Below are 19924 nucleotides of genomic sequence, written 5' to 3' on the forward strand. Positions count from 1 at the left end.
TATAGTTTGTGTCTGCGTATGACGAGGACACACTGTATAAAGTTTTTGAAGCACTCTTCACTTGGGCCATAGTTCACATGGGTTAAGTTACAGTTCACACAAACACTTCACTTCACTTACTGCTGCAATCACGACCATATAAAATGTTTATTCAGTCCATAAATATGAATAAATGTATGGATAAGTATTCATTGTAACCTATTAGTTCAAATGTAAATTCACTTAATACTTAAAGAAATTGAATATATATCACATACACTAAAATATTGTAAATAATGTGAATAAAATGAGAAAACACTTCAAACAATGAATTAATTTCAACTTTTAGAAACACTTTCACCTTTGCAATTAATTGAACATAAAAGAAAAATGAATATTGAAATAAATATAGATATATTTTCCAGTTCGAATAATAACACTTCACTGTTCATTTATAACACACTGTTTATACTTTTACTATCTGCACACGTCACACTGTCCATGTTGTCCACTATTCACAATCTACACCATGCTCCAGAACAATGTCCAGTCCATAGGCCATCCTCTTCGTTCATTCTCTTCGACTGAATGAACACTCGGCGATTAAATCTTCTGCTCCTATCCTCTTCCCATTGGATAGGGCTAGGTCCATCGGCGGAAGTTCTAGAAGATCTCTGCATGCCATAGTCCCTTTTAGCGCAGGACTAATATGAAGATGCATGAAATATTGTAACTTATTGCGTGTAAACTTATTAACGTATAATTTGCATCTTCCTTTCTACTTTTTTTTTTTTTTTTTTTTTTTTTTTTGTGACTTAAAATGTGCTGCATTTATTTCTGCTGCATTCGTATTAAGTGGAAGTGAATAGAATGTGTGTTCTTCTTATTGTTTGGACCTACGTGTGTTCTTCCTTGTGTTGTATTCTTCGTGTATGGATATCAAGTGTATGTTTTTACGTGTTACATGTAATTACTATAATAAGGTTAAAATAACATAATTATGGTTAAAAGGAAGTTGACTTGGGATGGGTTAACAAAAGAAATGTAAGTATTTCTTCCTTCATTCATTTTTTTTTTCAAATCACTTCACGAGTACAAACTACGACAAGCACGCCCCAATCCTCAACGCCTTCGTGCAACTTCATCAAATAAGTACATGGTACAAGATAAATTAATACTGAAATATACCTATATAGGACATGATGCTGAATAAAATATATAGATATTATGATAAGCATATAGATATAACCTTAATGATGACTGTTACATGATTACTATAATGAAGAGAGAAATAAACCAATATAAACTCGAATGATGGAGAATTATATTGAGGCAATGTCAGATGTCTACAGAGGCAACCTGTATCCATTTTAGGGATGGTCTGACGACTAAATGAAGAAGAGCCAACCCGCAAAAACCATATAAACCTACCCACTGTAAGTACGACCACGAAGACACACAGAGATGTGGTTACAAAAACAAGTTATACTAAGGAAACCCCATAGAGTTTTATAGAAGACAAAAAGAAAACGATGCACATGAAATTCATGGCGAAATGTGGTCGTAGGTCTTAAGGTAAAACTTCAATGTTGTTCCAATAACAACAAAAGGAATACTGTAATAAATGTGTATATTACTCTAATATCTCCTAACATGTCTCTAAATTCAAACTGACTTCTTCGAAGTACTAATGGTAATATTTCTCTAATAAATTCAACAACTTTCGCTCATCTAAATAACCATGTCGTATATACCACAAAACATTTTCGTCAACGAAACTAGAATGTACTCTCACTTCTTGATCTTTATTATTGATGTTACACAATTGATCTTCTTTACTTTCCTCTTCTTCTTCGTTCATGTAACCTCCGTTGGCTTCCTTTTCGGCTCTCTCTAAAATGTCACTGAACTGTTCTTCATCCACATGCTTCTTCAGAATTTCTAGCCACTTTTTCCTAGTAGCTGGTGTTGGTCTCCACAGCTTCATTCTAGAAACATTCTGAAATCCGATATATTTGCCACTTTGCGGATCCAATACTTCAAACACATTTTCACCAACTTGTTTCCACAACAAATAAGGTCCACGGTACACTTCACACAGTTTGGCTATACGTTTGTCTACCAAGCTACTAATATTATACTGACGTAAGAAAACTAAGTCACCTTCACACAAAGTTCTTCGAGCTTTCTGATGAACGTTCAACTTTTCGTTTCGTTGCTGAATGATTTTCTTTCGCCGTAAATCAGCCATTATTAATTTTCCATTCCAATCTATACCCTCTTGCTCATCAACTGCTTCGTTGCTTTTCACAATTCCAAAATGTGACAGTGTAAATTCTTCTGGCTTGATGTTAAGATGCAACTCTGCGGGCGCTATTCCCAAACTAGCACTAATAGTATAATTCAACAACAAACAAGCTTGCACAATATATTCTGGCCATGAGGAATGAGAATCGCGGCACAACACACGCAAAATTCTCTCTAAATCAGCATGGAATCTTTCGATGACATTTCCTTGTGCGTGATAAGGCGTAGTATAATGTATTTTGATGTTATATGCTTCCATAGCTTGTACGAATTCCTTGCCAATAAACTGTGGTCCATTATCTACTAAGATGTTCATAAAAATACCAAGATGAAGCATATATGACTCAGTAAGACATTTTGCGACACTTGCACTTGTTGCACGACGAAGTGGGTATGCTACTAAATAACGTGAGTATACATCACACACTGTTAACAGGTAAGTTTCGCCATGTTTACCTCGAGGTAGAGGACCAACTAAATCTGCTGAGACCAAATAACGTATGTTTTTCGCTGGCACTGATTGCATTAAACACTTCACTGGGTGATGGTCTACCTTCGTCCTCATGCAGATCTCACAATCAAGAATGTACGATTTAATGTCACTACGCATTGTTTTCCAATAAAACATACGAGAGATGATATTAAACACTTTCATAAATCCAAAGTGACCGTAATGGTCATGGTAACCAATTAAAATATTTTTCACTAAACATGGAGGTACACACAATTTTAATCTGTCTGGAAAGTGAAAATCTCTCACCATCAAAATACCATTTTCCAAAGTTTAATTTTGTTTCCAATTTCGAGCACTACTACGAAAAGAATTCTTATTTGCACTGCTTTCACTTTCACTTATATTACCTTGTAAGTAACTAATAATAGGACGGTACTCGTCACATTCCCATTGTAATTTCGCAATTGTAGACGGATCTAAATCGAACACTTCTGATTGAACAGCCTGTATAGGATTCACATTCACCATTAGATCTTCCTGTGTTGGTAACATACGAGATAAACAATCACTTAGTGTGTTAGTCTTGCCTTTGATGAATTCTATTTCATAATCGTAAGATTGAAGTTCAAGAGACCACCTCATCAGTCTTGCATTCCAATTACGCATACGTTTTAACTGCACTAAGCTTTTATGATCTGTTCGTATGTATATTTTCGCTCCTTTGAGCCAAACATGCCACTTACGAATACACCACACAAATGCAAGACACTCAAGCTCAATTATGGCATAGTTCTGTTCGTGTTTGTTAAGAGTACGGCTTGCATATTCTAATACACACTTCTCACCGTCAATAATTTGATAACACACACAAGCCAACCCGAGTTTGCTTGCATCACTTTCGAGATAAAACGGCTTATCGAACTGTGGATGGTGTAACTTCACATCTTTCACTAATTCAGCCTTTAATGATTCAAATGCCTTTTGGTGTTCTTCTTCCCACTTCCATTTCTTTTTCTTCCCTAAAAGTTCGTAAAGGGGTTTAGCGATAACAGCATGACCTTTGATTGTTCGCGAATGCCACTGCACAGCACCAAGAAATGAGCGTAACATTTTTAAATTTTTGGGCACTGGTAACTTCTCGATTGCTTCAGCTGATTTCGGATCCTTTCGTATGCCTTCTGAAGATACGTAATAGCCTAAATAATTAATTTCACTTACACCAAAAATGCACTTCGATAAATTTAGCGTCATGTTCGCATCACTTAACAAACTAAGCATTTCATCTAACTGCTGTAAGAATTCTGGTACGCTTGTACAACCAAGAGCTACATCGTCCATGTACCTGACTAATTTCTCTTGTAGCGGTAAAGGGAACACTTTATTCAAGCACAACTGCAGTACAGACGATCCATTTTTCACACCGAACACCATGCGTGTGTACTCGTATAACGTTCCTTCAAACAAGAAGGCTAAGTATGGCATAGAATCTTCTGTAATTCCACATTGTTGATACGAACTAGTAAAATCAAGAGTACCTAGCACACGTTTTCCACTAAATTTAGCAAAGAGGTCGGACAACTTTTCTACACGCAGAGCTGGATTCTTAATGTGCACATTTAATGCTCTACAATCTGTTACTATTCTCAACGCTCCACTCTTTTTCAATACTACGTGCAACGGTAATAGATGACATGATGAACTAGGTCTAATTACACCCCACTTTAACAATTTTCGGATCTCTTCACGCACTCCCTCCTTATATTTGTGCGGAATATCATAAGGACGAGCAACAATGGGTTCATTTGTATCCACTTCTAATCGGTACTGAAATTTATTACACAGGCCAGGAAAACGGGCGAACACTCTTCTATGTTTCATTAACAACTGAAATAATTCTTCTTTCTCGTTCTCACTAAACAGCGTAGCGCGTGTAACTGCATCCCTGATTTCATCTACTGTGAAATATAGATCCGGTGGGAAGTCCTCCACTAAGTCACTAGCTTCAATTTTCTCTAAAGACTCGGCGCACCCACTGCGGAACACATTCATCGTTCTCGCATAAAAATCATTAAGGTCCCTTATCTCGGACAACACAACAATAGGGGCTACCTTGCACTTAATTTCACTTACATTAGCTACAATGACATTTTTACTATTTCTCTGTATTAAAGGCACTTCACCACTAATTCCTTGAAATTCAACACGCAAGTTACTTCGCTTAAAATCGATGACACTGTTTAATTTCTCAAGAAGGTTTGCACCGAGTATTACGTCTTCGTGCAGTTCTGGTAACACAAGAAACTCAACTGGCACTTCCACATTTTCAATTCGTACCGGTAAAATAACCTTTCCCTTCACGTTCTTTTTCTTTCTTCCAAGAAAATCGCACAAAATGATATGCTCTCCTTTTTGCAAATGCACGTTTGCTACACACTTTGTTACTTCTCGAAAAATATTATACCGTAATAGGCATAGTTCTGATCCACTATCTAACAGACAAATTTTGGGTTGATCGTTTAACAAAATTTTTACTCTCATTGTATTATGACCTAATTCACATTTGATCACTTCTTCTTCATTATCATTGCTTATATCATCTTCTGCTTGTAAATCTTCCTCGTTGCACATAAGTGGAAAAGTAATCCGGTTTACACTACTGAAATCCCTCCCCTTTGCAGCGACCAAGTGGGAGGGCGCTACTAGTTTAAAGGCACAGAACTCTGCGGGTAAAAACCACTTTGTTGGTATGGATATTGACGTTGCTGATTGTTACCGTTATTTACACCAGGACCTCTATTAAATGTTGGAAACCAATTATTATTTTGATTTGGACTACCTTGAGAAGTCGACGCACTACTTTGATTTTCGTTTGCCCTTGCACCTTGCGTTTCGCTTCGATTTTCATTTGCACTTGTGTTTTGTCGGCCATTACCTTGTGACTGATTACCACCGTTCGAATTATTATTATTATTATTTCTGTTAAAATTACCTCGCCGTCCACGTCTATGAAATTTCCTTTTCCATCCTTGTTTGAAATTCGGACGCGCACTATTATCACTGCTCATTTCACTACCGTGTTCTACTTTTACATTATTCACGCTAACACCGGTACCCCCTTGCTGTTTTTGTTTATTACGCTGATTATCGTACATATTAGTAATTCCTGACAATCCTTCGATGGACTGCACACTCGCAAGGAACTGATTTATGTTATCAGGCATAGAGCCCATCATAGCTAATTGGTACCGCTTGGGCAAGAGAGTGATGATGTGTGACAACGTAATGGTTGGATTTTCATACTCTTCCAGAGCTTGAATTTGACTAAAGCGCTCTGTTACAAAGTCAACAACACTACTATAACGTTTTGGGTCAAACGGAATAGAACGCAAGTTACGCAGACGTGTGGCTTTCACTAAAGGACTCTCAAATGCATTCTGAAACTCTATCACAAATTCTTGAAAAGTTTGACACTTCTTACCGTGTAAATCGTACCACTTAAGTGCACTGTCTTTAAGAATCAAGGGCATGATCGTCAAATATTCACTTTGAGGCACTCCGGCGAACGACATTTCTCTACCGAAATTTTCCAAAAATGCACTTGCACTTTCCTTCATCATATCACCTGAAAATGTAGAGAGTTGCTTAATGTCTGCTAATCGCAATGAACAACGCCTTGCTTTCACTTCACTATTTCTTGCACGCTTAATACACGGAGTTTTTCTTTCAGTTTTGATTCTTGACACGGTTCTCCTTATTACGTCACTTTCCACCTCTGTATCAGACGCCGTTTGAGACTCACTGCTCGATTTCCTCTCGCGCTTCACACTGTGCACGGAACCTGTATTTCTTTGTGACATATTACTTCCAGTATCATGGTGCTCATTTGCTAATTCTATACGTTGCACACGCTCTGATAGTCGTTCCACATCTTGCTTGGTTTGTTCACTTAACTCACTGGCGCGAAGACATGTTTCAAAACACTGCTGGTTAAATTTACTCTGCTCATGGCACACTTGAATGCACTCTTGCACTGCTATACCGTATTCACCTTGCTTAGTCTCGCACTTCTGTATTCTACTTTCACGGTACTTGTCAAGACTTTCGACCAAACGCAACCTTTTCTCGTAATCATCCACTTTATTGCAACATTCACTTAATTAACGTTGTTGGTCGTTTACTTGGCGCGTATTTTCTTCAACTGTGCCCCGTACATCGTGCACTGCATCTGCTAATTCACGTACACTTCTACGTATGTCTTCACTCGTATTAAAACACTTTAATTCCACTGCTTCAATTCGTTCTATCAATTCATGTCGCACTGCACTAATACACTTATTCACATTATTAATTTCACCTGACAAATCATCTTTACATTGGGATATGTTTTCACGACACTCGCTACGTAGTTCCTTGATATCGTCTTGCATTTTCTGTTGGTTTACATTTATCGCCTCAACGCTTTCACTCACACGCTTTTGATTATCACTCAATTCGTTTTGGCTTTCATTCAACTTATTCTGATTTTCTTTAATTTCATTAATTGACGCACTCAGTTCCCTTTGCAAAGATAAGAGAACTGTTCTAAGATCACCCTCAGCCATGATGTTGCAAATATAACAAACTCGCTAACACAAATAATTGACTAATTTCTGCAAAAATCTAAGAATGCAAATAATAAAAATATTCTAATTTAGACAGGATTTAGGCTTCAATATAGAAGGATGAATGCACTGGACAAGGATACAATGACACGAATTTCATGTACTATTAACTCTCTGAGATGGCGGCAAAATTACGCAGCAAGTTTTGAACATCAGAAATACCTAGGCCTATGTTCGTAAACACAAAAACTGAACATTTATACAAAAAGAAAGGTTTCTGCTTCGACACATTTATCCCGGCACCATTTTATAATGTTTACTCCATAGGATGGTGATCCAGATAGAGTAAGCATTATATTTGATAGTCGTAAATAGGACGTTTGCTCGAGCGTTGACGATGAAACAAGTTATCCGAAGAAAGCTCCTTTCAACGTCAACTACACGTAAGCAAAAATTCTACGTACAACTTTTAGAGATACAAAAATTCAGCATCGTAATTTCGGAAAATTAACAAATTACACAAATAAATAAAAAGTAAATTTTGTACCATGTACTCAATAGACAGCCACGAGGCATGGGAGATGACATGCACAATCGCAGAAAATACTCGTCAATCGATTCGAGAATTTTAATTATATTGATACTTACATCACTTTACATAGAGAAATAACTATTAAAAAAGGTAATAGTAATGGATGTGTCCTGAAATGTGAAATATAACTCGATTTGATTAATTGCAGAGCATAATGAAACAGTGTCTAGTTGCAGCAAGGTAGAAGGTGCTGTTATATGTCCAGCTTGTTGCGCCAAAGTAAGTGTCTCCCGCTAAATCTCTTCAGCTCTCGCTGTTCGCGTGGGTTTCACGCGTTAAGTGACGTAAAAGCAGACAGGGCTGTGATTGGCTGAAGAAGTGCTGATCAAGGTCACTCCGCCCACATGCATTCGCTGCGTGAGAGAACACACACACATAGTAACATCGTCTGCTAGGATGCTAGTCCTTTTAAATTAAAAAAAGAGTTAAACTGCTTGAACTGCATACAGCCAAAATAATGAATAACTGAGTTTATGACATCCCTACGCTAAACCCGAGCTGCTGGCAGGCTATGAACAGTGTGCTAGATGAAATGGTGGAATCGACAGGCAGATGACTTTGTGGTAGACATACACCGTGTGCGTGGTTTCCTTGGGGTTCTCCCGTTTCCTCCTACTTTCTTCATTCCACCATTTCATTCATTACTCATCATCACCGTCTCCTTTAGCCTAACCAGCATAAGCGTGGGACGTAAAACAAAGATTTCATTTCATTTTTTTCGACAGGCAGGTGCCCAGGCGCGGCCACTTGTTTTATTTGGCTAAATAAACTGGGTACCTGGCAAACTCATTGGCTAAACAGGCAAACTGGCCAACTCATTTGGCTAAACACCCATTGGTGGACCAAAATTTTTTTGTGAGGGCATAAGCGGGTCTGGGCGGGGAAGGCACAAGCGCATGGTCCTCTTTGCAGTGTTTTGAAGGTGAACTCTGCTCCTCCTTTACGGGTCTTTGGGAGCTTTCGGATCAAAGTCTGGAACCGGTTCCTAAGATCCGGTTCTGGAACCGGGTTTTCAGATCCAGATCTACTTACTACCAGACTGTCTATAGATTTGAAAACAGTGATTGATACAATTGAGAGGTAATAAAACAAATGGTGAAATAACAAAGCGAAATGAAACACAGAAATCCATGAATAACGTTAGTGTAGTTTGTAGTGTTCAATGTTATTTTTATTCTAGCGTCGATTACCCGCTTCACTGGGTTAAAATAAAAACTTTAGATGCAAAACTCCTTATCTCATCTCCGAAAATTATGGATTCGACACTAATGTCGGTCATTGTCGATCATTTTTATACCTAGGTATATCTTCTCCTCTCCTTCCCTAAATTACGGAGCCGAATTTGGATTTAAATGGCATTGGAAGTGTCACTGTTCATCACAGCGACCCCGAAAACTATGGATTCGACACTGATGTCGGTAATTTTTGATGACTCAAGAGATTAAGAGTCACAAACAGAGTTACTTCCAATTCTACAATATAGATAACTAATAATTTCGATAACTTTTTATTTGTCGTCTTTTACGGAAGCTCTTAGTACGGATTGGTACAATGGCAAATGTATATAATATGGGTGACTTTTACCTTCAAATTATTTATCTTCTTAAATAATTCTGTTTTGATGAATTATTATTATTATTATTATTATTATTATTATTATTATTATTATTATTATTATTATTATTATTATTATTATTATTATTTTAAATTTAATTTTCATCAGTATTGTTAGGTTATCATGAAAACTCATGATAGCACATAATATGGTACAGAGTATAGAATTGTATGTATTTTGTTTCTATAAAGCTAGTTTTAATACTACCCCATTCTTTGTTTCAATTTCCTCTATCCATGCTGAGAGATGGATTTTTAATGCGATCTTTAAAAAATATTCGAATGGGCTCCTTTCAATATACGACGATGATTCATGTAAGATATGAATATTATTTGTGTCATTGAGTCTCCATATCTCAACACCTTTGGAGGAAATTTAAACAAAAAAACAGATACTAAAATAGCTTTATTAACAAAAAAATAATAATAATAATAATAATAACTAAGTTTGTACTCTATTATTTGATCTATGATCTGACCACACAGATAAAAATTGATTTAAGAAAATACCTAACAATTCAAATTCTTTTACTATTTGGTTTTGAAGTGAAAATATTTAAAAGTAGAAGCCATTCCTATTTATCTGTCACTAAGAGAGAGGAAAAAACCGGTAGTGTATTTTCTCAAGTACAAAGTCTCGAAGTCCAAGCCTGCTGACTAAAGTTATTATTCTCCTCAGGAAGAAAACAATGGAAACGTAGTTTCAATGCAGTGGCGTCTCGTAACATGATATTTCGATACGTCACAGCCGTTAGAAAGTACAGTTTCTATGATCGGTTAGTCCTTTAAGTATTTTAAATAAGCAGAACGAAAAAATCAATAAAATTAACCATATATACCTATATACTTACACTTAATAAAGAGTACCCATAACCAACTAACTCTATGGCCTATGGAATCTGGAGGTTCAATGCCACGTTCTCAGAAGCTCTCCACTCACTTTTATTCTTACCCAATTGGATCTAGTTTCTACATTGTATTCCTATTTCTGCGAGATCCTTCTTAATATTGTTGTTCCATCTGCGCCTAGGTCTTGCAAATGGTCGTTTTCCGATTGGAATTCCAGTTCAAAGTGTAAAAGTGTTTAAATTTTCTTCCATTCTGGCTACATGACCTGCCCACCTGAGCCCATTCATAATAAATATCTCACTTTATTTGAATATGAAATCAATCCTTCTGTTCTTCTGGGCAGCAAACTTGTCTATTACTTTTTCGAAGTATAGTATACTCTTTACCATTTATTTCTGTATTGAGAATGCACAGAGACGATTCTCAGTTATGGCATTTTTGTGAATGCTTTTATTGTCCTTAATATGTAAGATACCTTTCAGTTTCTGAAATGGACATCGAAATATATACCATTATTTTTTCTATGGTTTCACCAATTCCACAGCGGTACACTAAAGCCATCTGTATTAGATTTGAAACACCTATTGCCTGATACTTAAGTAACCAGGTAACCAAAAACGTTCGTGCTCTTCGTTATCATCAGAAATAGACAGACATACAGCGCATGTTAATCAGTGTTCTCGAAGTTATGTCCATCAGCATTCAGCACCCTTTGCTACTGTTCCTGAAGCTGCGGAATGCCCTGACGATAAAACTCAGCATGTTGGGCGCAAGTATGTCCGTGAGTGCATGCCGCTGGTCTGTCTCGTTGGCAGAAGATTTCCCACGAAGGTAGTTTGGCTGGTAAACTGTGTGAAAAGTAAACTTCAATAATAATAATAATAATAAATATTATTCTATCACGAGAGTGATAATAATGAATGAAATTAGGAATGTATGCACGTGGCGTAGTCAATAAGACGTCAAGCGGATGATAGGGAGACGGTGGGTCAGTGCTCACCTTTGGTATAAGTGATCACTAGTTCGATTCCAGCCATATAAATTTACAGTAGACAACATCGTGTTCGTGAGTTTTCTCGGGGTTCACTCATTTCCTCCAACATTCACGTTCCGTCAATAACTTCATATTCGTTCAGTTTCATTACTTATGCATCTTTAGTTTACAGGGCATAATCATTGTATGTGAAACTACACATTTACTTATTCTGTATTAATACAGATACAGTATTGTAATATCCCCTCATATTAATAAACAACACCCGCGCTGCTACGGCAGGAGATACTACCCTACCTCTGCGCTGCTTCGGGTAAAAGGTTCATGCAGACCTAGCTGCTTCGGGCAGAGTCGTTCCTAACCAACAAACCATAAACCTCCGCGCTGCTAGGAGCAGGAGGTCTAACTTATAGAGGAAAAGAACTGTAGAGAATTACTCGTTTGTAATCTAGCATATAAACTGTATAGAAACGTTTATAATAAAAAGATGAGAGGAAAAAATACCATGTATCATTTCTCTACCGAATATTACAGTATGCAGTGTACAGAGATTTATTATTTTTATCAGCCAGGTAGCCTGGGTTCGATTCCTGACGGCAGCAAGATTATTCTTTCACTCTGTTGTCGTTGAAATGCGTTTCAGGGAGTTCGCACAGCTTGTCAAATGGATGGATACTGGGGAAACTTAGAAGTAAAGGTGAGTAAATCGTGTGCTGGTGGGCCGATTTTTTTTTCTTTAAGTCGTAATACCGAGGAAAAGTTGTGAATTGGGAAGGCTAAAAATGAATGAAAAAAGAAATAAAATCAATTTATATCTTCCGGTCGCGCATATGCTCTAAAGTTTGCCGAAATTTAGAAAAATTCAGATTTCTACGACATTTTTTTAAATGTTACTTAACTTTCAATATTTAAATGTAATAGATCTAGTCGAATTTTACTCGAATCGATAATGATTTAGAAAAAGAATTGTTTAAATCAGTCTTAAAGTATTCCGCTCGCGCAACCGTTGTCAATTCTAAGAAATTCAAGGGCACGTTGTAATTCGCTTAAGTCGATCAGAACGACTCTGCTGTCAAGGTTAACTATGCCTAACTTGGTCCATAAATAAGAATTTCTAAGTACCTTCAGCTAAAAATGAGTGAAAATAGAAATATTCAATTGTTCAATATGAGTTTCTTGAACTTAACGGCTCTTCACAAAAAAAAAAAAAAAAAAAAAGAAAAGAAAAAGAAAAAAGAAAAAAAGAAAGAAAGAAAAGAAAAAAAGTCAATTTAAAAAAATCTGTTATAAATATTACTAATGGTCTAAAATAATTTGTTTTTAACCATTTAAAGTTTATTCAAGAAAGAAAAAATGTACGTTGTAAGTATTTTTTTTTCTTGAATTGTGATCTACTTTTATTCGTAGATTTGTTTCCAAAATTTCATTAACTTTGAAAGTAATGCGCTGCCGAAAGATGTTGACCGACTCAAATAATATTTAACCATTATTTTCTGTGGTTCTGATACATAAGAATTTAGCTATTACATTCCAGAAGAGGCTAATTTAAAACTTAAAAATTATCGTAAAAATGTGAATTTTCCAAAATTTCAGCAAACTTTAGACCAGTGCTATTCAAACGGGGGTACGCGAAGATGTTTCCCGGGGGTACGTAATCCTAAAATAAGCATATTTCCAGTATTTATTGAATGATCAGTGCTGTTGCTCAACTTCTTTCATTTCCATCAACATATTTGTGTGAACAGAGTTTCTCTGCATTAACATCAGTAAAAACGAAGCATACAAATTGCTTGAATCCAGAATCAGTTCTGATTCTTGCACTGTCGAAAATTCGACAAAAAATTTAGGAGTTGGCGTCCCGGAAATAAGTTCAGTCATCTCATTAACTGGTTAGTTCTAAAGTTACTTTTAGTTTTTGAATTTTTAACATTGTCCACAGTGTACAAATTATCAGGGAGGATGAGGGGAAAATCCCCCTCAGAAGAACTGGATGTCTCCCATATGTTTTGAAATTTCCCATGTTAAGGCGGTTGGTACCTCTTCGCTGAGTCGAGTTTTCCCCTATCTAATAACATTAGAACTTTTTTCGTGTTTTTCTCAGCAAGCAATGAACAAATCCTTATAAAAATTTGCATGGAGTCAGGTCGATAATAAAGGATTTGTTATATGAGCTTATAATTTTACTAAAAGCCTCCAATTAAGTTATTCATTCCCCCCTTTTTTTCATGTGAAGATTTGCAACAGTGCGATCTCTGCTTCTCCCTGTTTGTGTTAGCAGCATGAGGGAAATTCGGGCTAGCCATTTAAAACAGGTTTTTAAACTCTGTCCATGTCACATCTGTGGAATAAAATTTTCTAGCCCCCTCGTCTTTTTCGAGAACAGATTTATGGCACTGAGAAGGAGTGGGCGCTCTTTATTTTCTTTGCTAAACCTATTGCTTTTACTATATTCGTCTAGTCTCATTCGGAGTTCTTGTGGTTACTTTCAAACCTAGCAAGGTGCCTATTGCATCTCATATATTTCAGTCTTACACCTGGTGATTGGCTATACAAATATAAATTAGCAGACGATTGTGATAGCAGATAAATTTCCTGTGTGGGGGCCGCGGTGGCTCAGTGGTAGAGCGTTCATCTCTGGTGCATGGGAATCTTGGTTTGATCCCAGCTCGCGCAAAGTGAACTTTGTGGTGGACAAACACCGTGAATGCTGTCGAATTCTATTCCTAGTGATGACAGATTTTTCGGTGTTGGTTCAGTATCGTGAAGCAATTGGGAAACTGAAGTGTAATATCAGGGATTCTTTTACTACACAAGAAAACATCTATACATAATGAACTATGTACTGTTATTGTAGATACAAACGTCATTTTCTTATTATTACTTTTCGAAATATGAATAGGGACTTATTTCTTGATAACAGGGAATAGGGACTTATTAGTGTTACCTGCTAATAATAACCTTGTAACTTACGCATTCTAAATATGAAATATTTATTTTCCAGATGGTGAACGCAAAATTTCATCTATAGCTACAACATATATACAAATCGTACAACACATATTAACAGAATAATTTTAATTTTATGCATTATTTTTTCATGTTTCATTTTAAAATATATTTTTTTTAAAGTACACCAATTTGTCAATATCATACATATTAAACTAAAACATGACCGTATGAGTATAAAAATATGTGATGGAATACTTTGTTACATCAAGCCACAACATTATGTAAATGAAGTTATTAGAAAACTAAATAAACAAGCAGATAATCAAAATGTTAATATCAGCGAAGCACTGTTTACAATTTAAATATCTATGAGCATACTCCAAAATCCCTAGGCAAGTTTCTATATTGAAAAAAGGTAAACAAAATTCACAAGGCCACGCTAAACATAAATACAAGAAAAGTTAAATAAAAATATGTTATTAGTAAAATTGCTACCTCTCCCCTCCAAAATAATGTCCCAAATCAAGTAAGTAACTTGCTTAAATTATACTGCCCTACCACGTTTTAATTTTGTTGATAGGTGGCCCAAGTTACACTCGAAGTATTGACTTCAATCAATACAAATAAATCAAATAAAACACTAACATTTCACATTTATTTATACAATGAATATGCCATAGTTTTTTTTTATAAAAAAACAATTTTCATTTCATGTATAACTTTTAAAAGAAATAATTTGGTTTCAAATGTTAATTTCACGCAAAAAAAAAAAACGAAAAAATATACTATGGCAAATTAAAGTATTACAGTATTACAGTACATAAAAACTATTTTTTGTTATATTATACTATGTACATTGTAAGATCAAACTACAAGTTCTCTAAACGTATACATTCCATTTTAAAAAGTAGTTCAAATAAGATGCTAACGAAGTTTTGCTGACAACTCTCGAAACTTTATCTAAGAAGCAACTTTAAAAAATTGACAAAAGTTATAGGTATACTTCACAAGTGAGTAAAGAAAGAATACAAATATAGATTAAAGAGAGTTTTTTTTTTTTAAAAAATCTGCAGTTAACAAGAATACAGTTAAACAAATCTAAAAGATTCTATGAAATAGATTTAAACAAATCTTTTCTTTGTATCACCTTTTATATAAATATTAAAAAACATAAAAATAAATGTATACAATATATATTCCATTGAAGTTTTGGTGTTGTCCATTATTATGTTTGATCTAAATCTAAAGTTGACTGACTGGTAATAGGTACTATTTTGAGCACTATTCGTTGTTACAAACCGTACACTTTATTTTAAATTGAAATATAATAAATAAAATACAAATAGTTCTCTTAGAAAGATACGTTACTATAAAAGTAGTTTTTCTTTTACCAGATTAGAAATTTACTAATAAATACCTCATATATAGATAGAATGGGCACTGGAGTCAAGAAAGGTATGTCTCTTCATGTTTCAAAAAAAGTAATAATAATAATAATAATAATAATAATAATAATAATAAAATGACATTCGCTTTCGTATACATTAAAAGTATCTTTATTCAATAAGAGAGTTCGCTTCTAATTGCTTATAACTGTCTATTCTTGACGGGGGGGAAAGCTAATGTAAAGAAGAATGGATCTGTTCTCGCTGTGTTTTTTTCTGCTTTCAGCAAAGAAAACGTACTCCAGCGCCTCCTCACTGAAATGCCATAAATATGTCATTGTTGAAAAGGGTCCCCTCACAGCTGTGGACAATGTTCAAACTTCAAAGCAACCATGAGATATTCGCCACAACCTCCTAGAAGAGAGAACGCAGTGTCGTCAATGTTGCAAATCTTCACATAAAAAAGGGGGGAATGTGTAGCTTAATTGGAGGTTTTTAGTAAAATTATAAGCTCATATAACGAATCCTTTATTATCGACCTGACTCCATGCAATTTTTGGTAAGGATTCGTTCATTGCTTGGTGAGAAAAACACGAAAAAATTTCCAATGTTATTAGATAGGGGAAAACTCGACTCAGCGAAGAGGTACCAACCGCCTTAATAGTTTCGGATGCATATTTTATCCGCCTGTAAATAGTCTTTCAATTGGCACACTGATTGTCGTTTGTTGGGTCTCTATTTGTTCCCCTTTTTAATCAACAAAATATGTGTATTAAGTTTAATAAGTTCATTTCGATTTGTTTTAAACAGCTTTAAGAGTACACAATTGGATGGCGAATTGTGTCTAGGGGTACGCGAGGAAAAAGGTTGAATAGCACTGCTTTAGACCACATGCTCGACCAAAAGATATAAAACCCGATTTTAATTTTTATTAATTAATTAATTTATTTATTTATTTATTTATTTATTACTCGTTTTTACTCTCCCCAATTTGCAACTTTTCCGCGATTACGACTTGAAAAAGAAATTTTGAATTTTTTCGGCCCACCCTACTGGCGACATCACCTCTCTTAAGTGCCGAGATGCCAAGATCATGGAAGCGTGGAGCTTTTATTTACACACTAACTTGTTCTAAATGAGAAATGTAGGCCAACCTTTTCTTTTTACCATTAATATGACTAAATTCAAAATTGTGGCTGTAGTTTGAACTTGTACATCAGCAACAGAACAATTATTTTTTCGCACTTTATTATCTCGCGTGTTTTCTAATGAAAATGAATGTTTCTCTTTCTAGAATCTGAAGTAAAGTCGGTGGCGTTGTGTGCAGGGTCTGGATCATCTGTGCTTCGTGGAGTTCATGCCGATCTATACCTCACTGGTGAGATGTCGCATCACGAAGTGTTGGATGCCGTTCACAGGAGGACTCATGTAATTCTTTGTGATCATAGTAATTCGGAGAGAGGATTTCTCAAACTATTTCAAAAGAAACTTTCACAGACCTTACTTTTAGGTAAAGTAGAAGTATTGGTTTCGGAAAAGGATAGGGACCCTCTACAAACCATTTAAGTAGGAAGACCACTTTTTGTGTATTATGATTGTGACGGTGGTGCTTTTGCGGATATATCTGAATGCGACAGTATTGTGGATCAATTTTTATTTGATTATTAGGTAATTATGACATCCGAATCCTTGGTATATTTACTGATTCAATACAATCAACTTATATATATATATATATATATATATATATATATATATATATATATATATATATATATATATATGTGTGTGTGTGTGTGTGTGTGTGTGTAGGGTGTAAAGGAAGGTTGTTTACAACGCTTGGGAGGTGATTCTACAGATGAAAACAAGTAAAAATGTCCATGTAACACAATGTCCATCTCGGCCTCCTAACCGAGTTATGGACGTCCAAAAGGGTGGGAAAATGAACTTTGAAGGCTAATTCTGGCAAAACGACAAGAGATAGAAAGGCGGTGTTAGGCGGCCCCCACAGACTCTCAACATGGACTATCCAAAGATACTAAGATTAGATGTGTACAAGGCGAGCGCAAGGGACAGGAGGCCGAGATGGACATTGTGTTACATAGACATTTTTACTTGTTTTCTTCTGTAGAATCACCTCCCAAGCGTTGTAAACAACCTTTCTTTACACCCTATATATATATATATATATATATATATATATATATATCTTACCCAGTTACAAGTGTCCTGATAAGTAATTCAATATTTCTTTTGATTACTTCTCGCTGTAGTTTTCATAGGGGACTCTGCTAAGATACCTTAGTGATTAACAGATTAGTTATAATAGAGAAAATAAATGATTTTACGCACTATGATTGCTACTCTAGGGTCCTCACGATATGCGAGGGGAGATCAGAAAGTGAGGTTACAAAGTGAAACGTAAATATATATATATATATATATATATATATATATATATATATATATATATATATAATTTCATATGACCAATACAGCCAACAGATAGTACATACATTAGGTTATTTTTCGACATAGTCACCATATCGGTTCAGGCCTTCTCGCATCGTGGGATGAGTTTGAAGACTCCTTCTTGCTAAAAATTGTCCTTGCATGTTCAGTTACGTTGTCACGAGGTGTTTCACCTCCTCGTCTGAAGCGAAGGAACGGTTTCCTAGCTACTCTTTCAAGTGCAGGAACAGGTGAAAGTCGCTTGGAGTGAAGTCTGGCCTGTAGAGAGGGTGGTCAATGATGTCCCAGCGAAATTGCTTCAACAGTGTGATGGTTTTCTGGGCTTATGCGGGTGCACGTTGTAGTGAAGGAAGACGACGCCTTCGGTGAGAAGTCCTGTTAGAGGTTTCTCCGTAAACCTCTACAAACTGCCGGTGAATTTCAGCTGCGATTACATATTTCGCTCACTGAACGAATAATCAGTTTTCCAAACGACTCGCCATTTGTGTTTACTTACAACTAGCGCAGTTGGTGGCTGAAACTGCACAGTTGTCAACTTCATGTACCGTACACTCGTCATTCCTCATTCCTTTTAATCCCTAACTTACCCTATTATAAACTCCGAAGGATATTGGTACGAAGTTGTTTAAACTTGAGCTCACATTACTGTTCAGGACAGTTGTTACTAGATGTGATCCGATCTTAATGATCAGATCATAGTGTTTGAAAGAAAGAAATGTTTAACTTAACGTCGGGTGGTGGTACTCGTACGGTAAATTGGACAGATGAAGATACAAAGGAGGATGATGGAATAATTAGTTATATGTTAACAGTAAAAAAGAAATGAGAACTTAAAACGTTCTTCCATTTTGCTGAAAAAGAATGTACTGTAGGTCTACCTACATCTTTTATATTTAAAGTATATTACTAAATTCTATAGACAGAGTATTGCCAATGTATAATGTATATGTAAATCCCTCTTTTAATTAAAAATGCAGCCTTGTTCTAGTTTTATTATAATTTTTATGAAATGATTTTACAAATGTATGATTGTGCAGTTTTATTAATACTACATAATAAAGGAAAAATATATATGGTGCTAAAATGGACACGTTGTTATTGTTGTTGTTTCCTGGATCAGCAAACTTGTTTGTTTCATTTAGAGTAAGCCATTGTCTTCTGTTAAATGATATATTGAAAGGAGAGCTATCAGTGGTAGCGCGCTTACTTCTTGTGCAAGAGATCTATGGTTCGATTCTAGGCCATGTGTATTTCTGGTTGATAACATCGTGTCCATGGGGTTTCTATGGATTCTGGTATTTCCTCCTACAGTATCATACCACCCACAGTAATTCTTTCACACTTATTCAGTTCCAGTAATCATCTGTCTTTTTTAGCGTACATGGCATCACATGGGGCACAAAACTAGAACTTCCATTTCATTATACACGGTGAACCTGAAAGATGTGCACAAACTCCGGGGAGGTGATTCGTCACATCAAAAGAAGACAAAACGCCCTTTTCCATGTTGCCGAATTCTGCGTCGTGTACTAGTGATAGGGGTGCCAACTTAGAATCGAAACTCCAATCGTGACAATTGGAACGGAACAGAAAGATGTGCATATCAATGCACCATGCAAGAGGACTTTTTGTCTTCCTTTGATGTCAGGAATCACCTCTCGGAGTTTGTGCATATCTTTCAGGTTGAACAGGTTGTCAGGTAATAGAAATGGCCAAATTTAGTTTTTT

At 35.8% G+C, this 19924-nt stretch overlaps 1 protein-coding gene across 1 annotated transcript in view; it reads left to right on the forward strand.

The window, feature by feature from the left end:
- The window catches only part of Ciao1 (cytosolic iron-sulfur assembly component 1), a 66067-nt gene extending 48601 nt beyond the window's left edge, over positions 1 to 17466 (forward strand). The window contains exon 7 of the mRNA XM_081770467.1: positions 17019 to 17466. Coding sequence (XP_081626593.1) covers positions 17019 to 17290 — 272 coding nt within the window. The 3' untranslated portion in view covers positions 17291 to 17466. The remainder of the gene's footprint in view (positions 1 to 17018) is intronic.
- The last annotated feature ends 2458 nt before the right edge of the window (positions 17467 to 19924 follow it).

The sequence above is a fragment of the Thermobia domestica genome, chromosome 9 (assembly GCF_964235325.1).
Source record: "Thermobia domestica chromosome 9, izTheDome1.hap1.1, whole genome shotgun sequence".
NCBI classification, from domain to species: Eukaryota; Metazoa; Arthropoda; class Insecta; order Zygentoma; family Lepismatidae; genus Thermobia; species Thermobia domestica.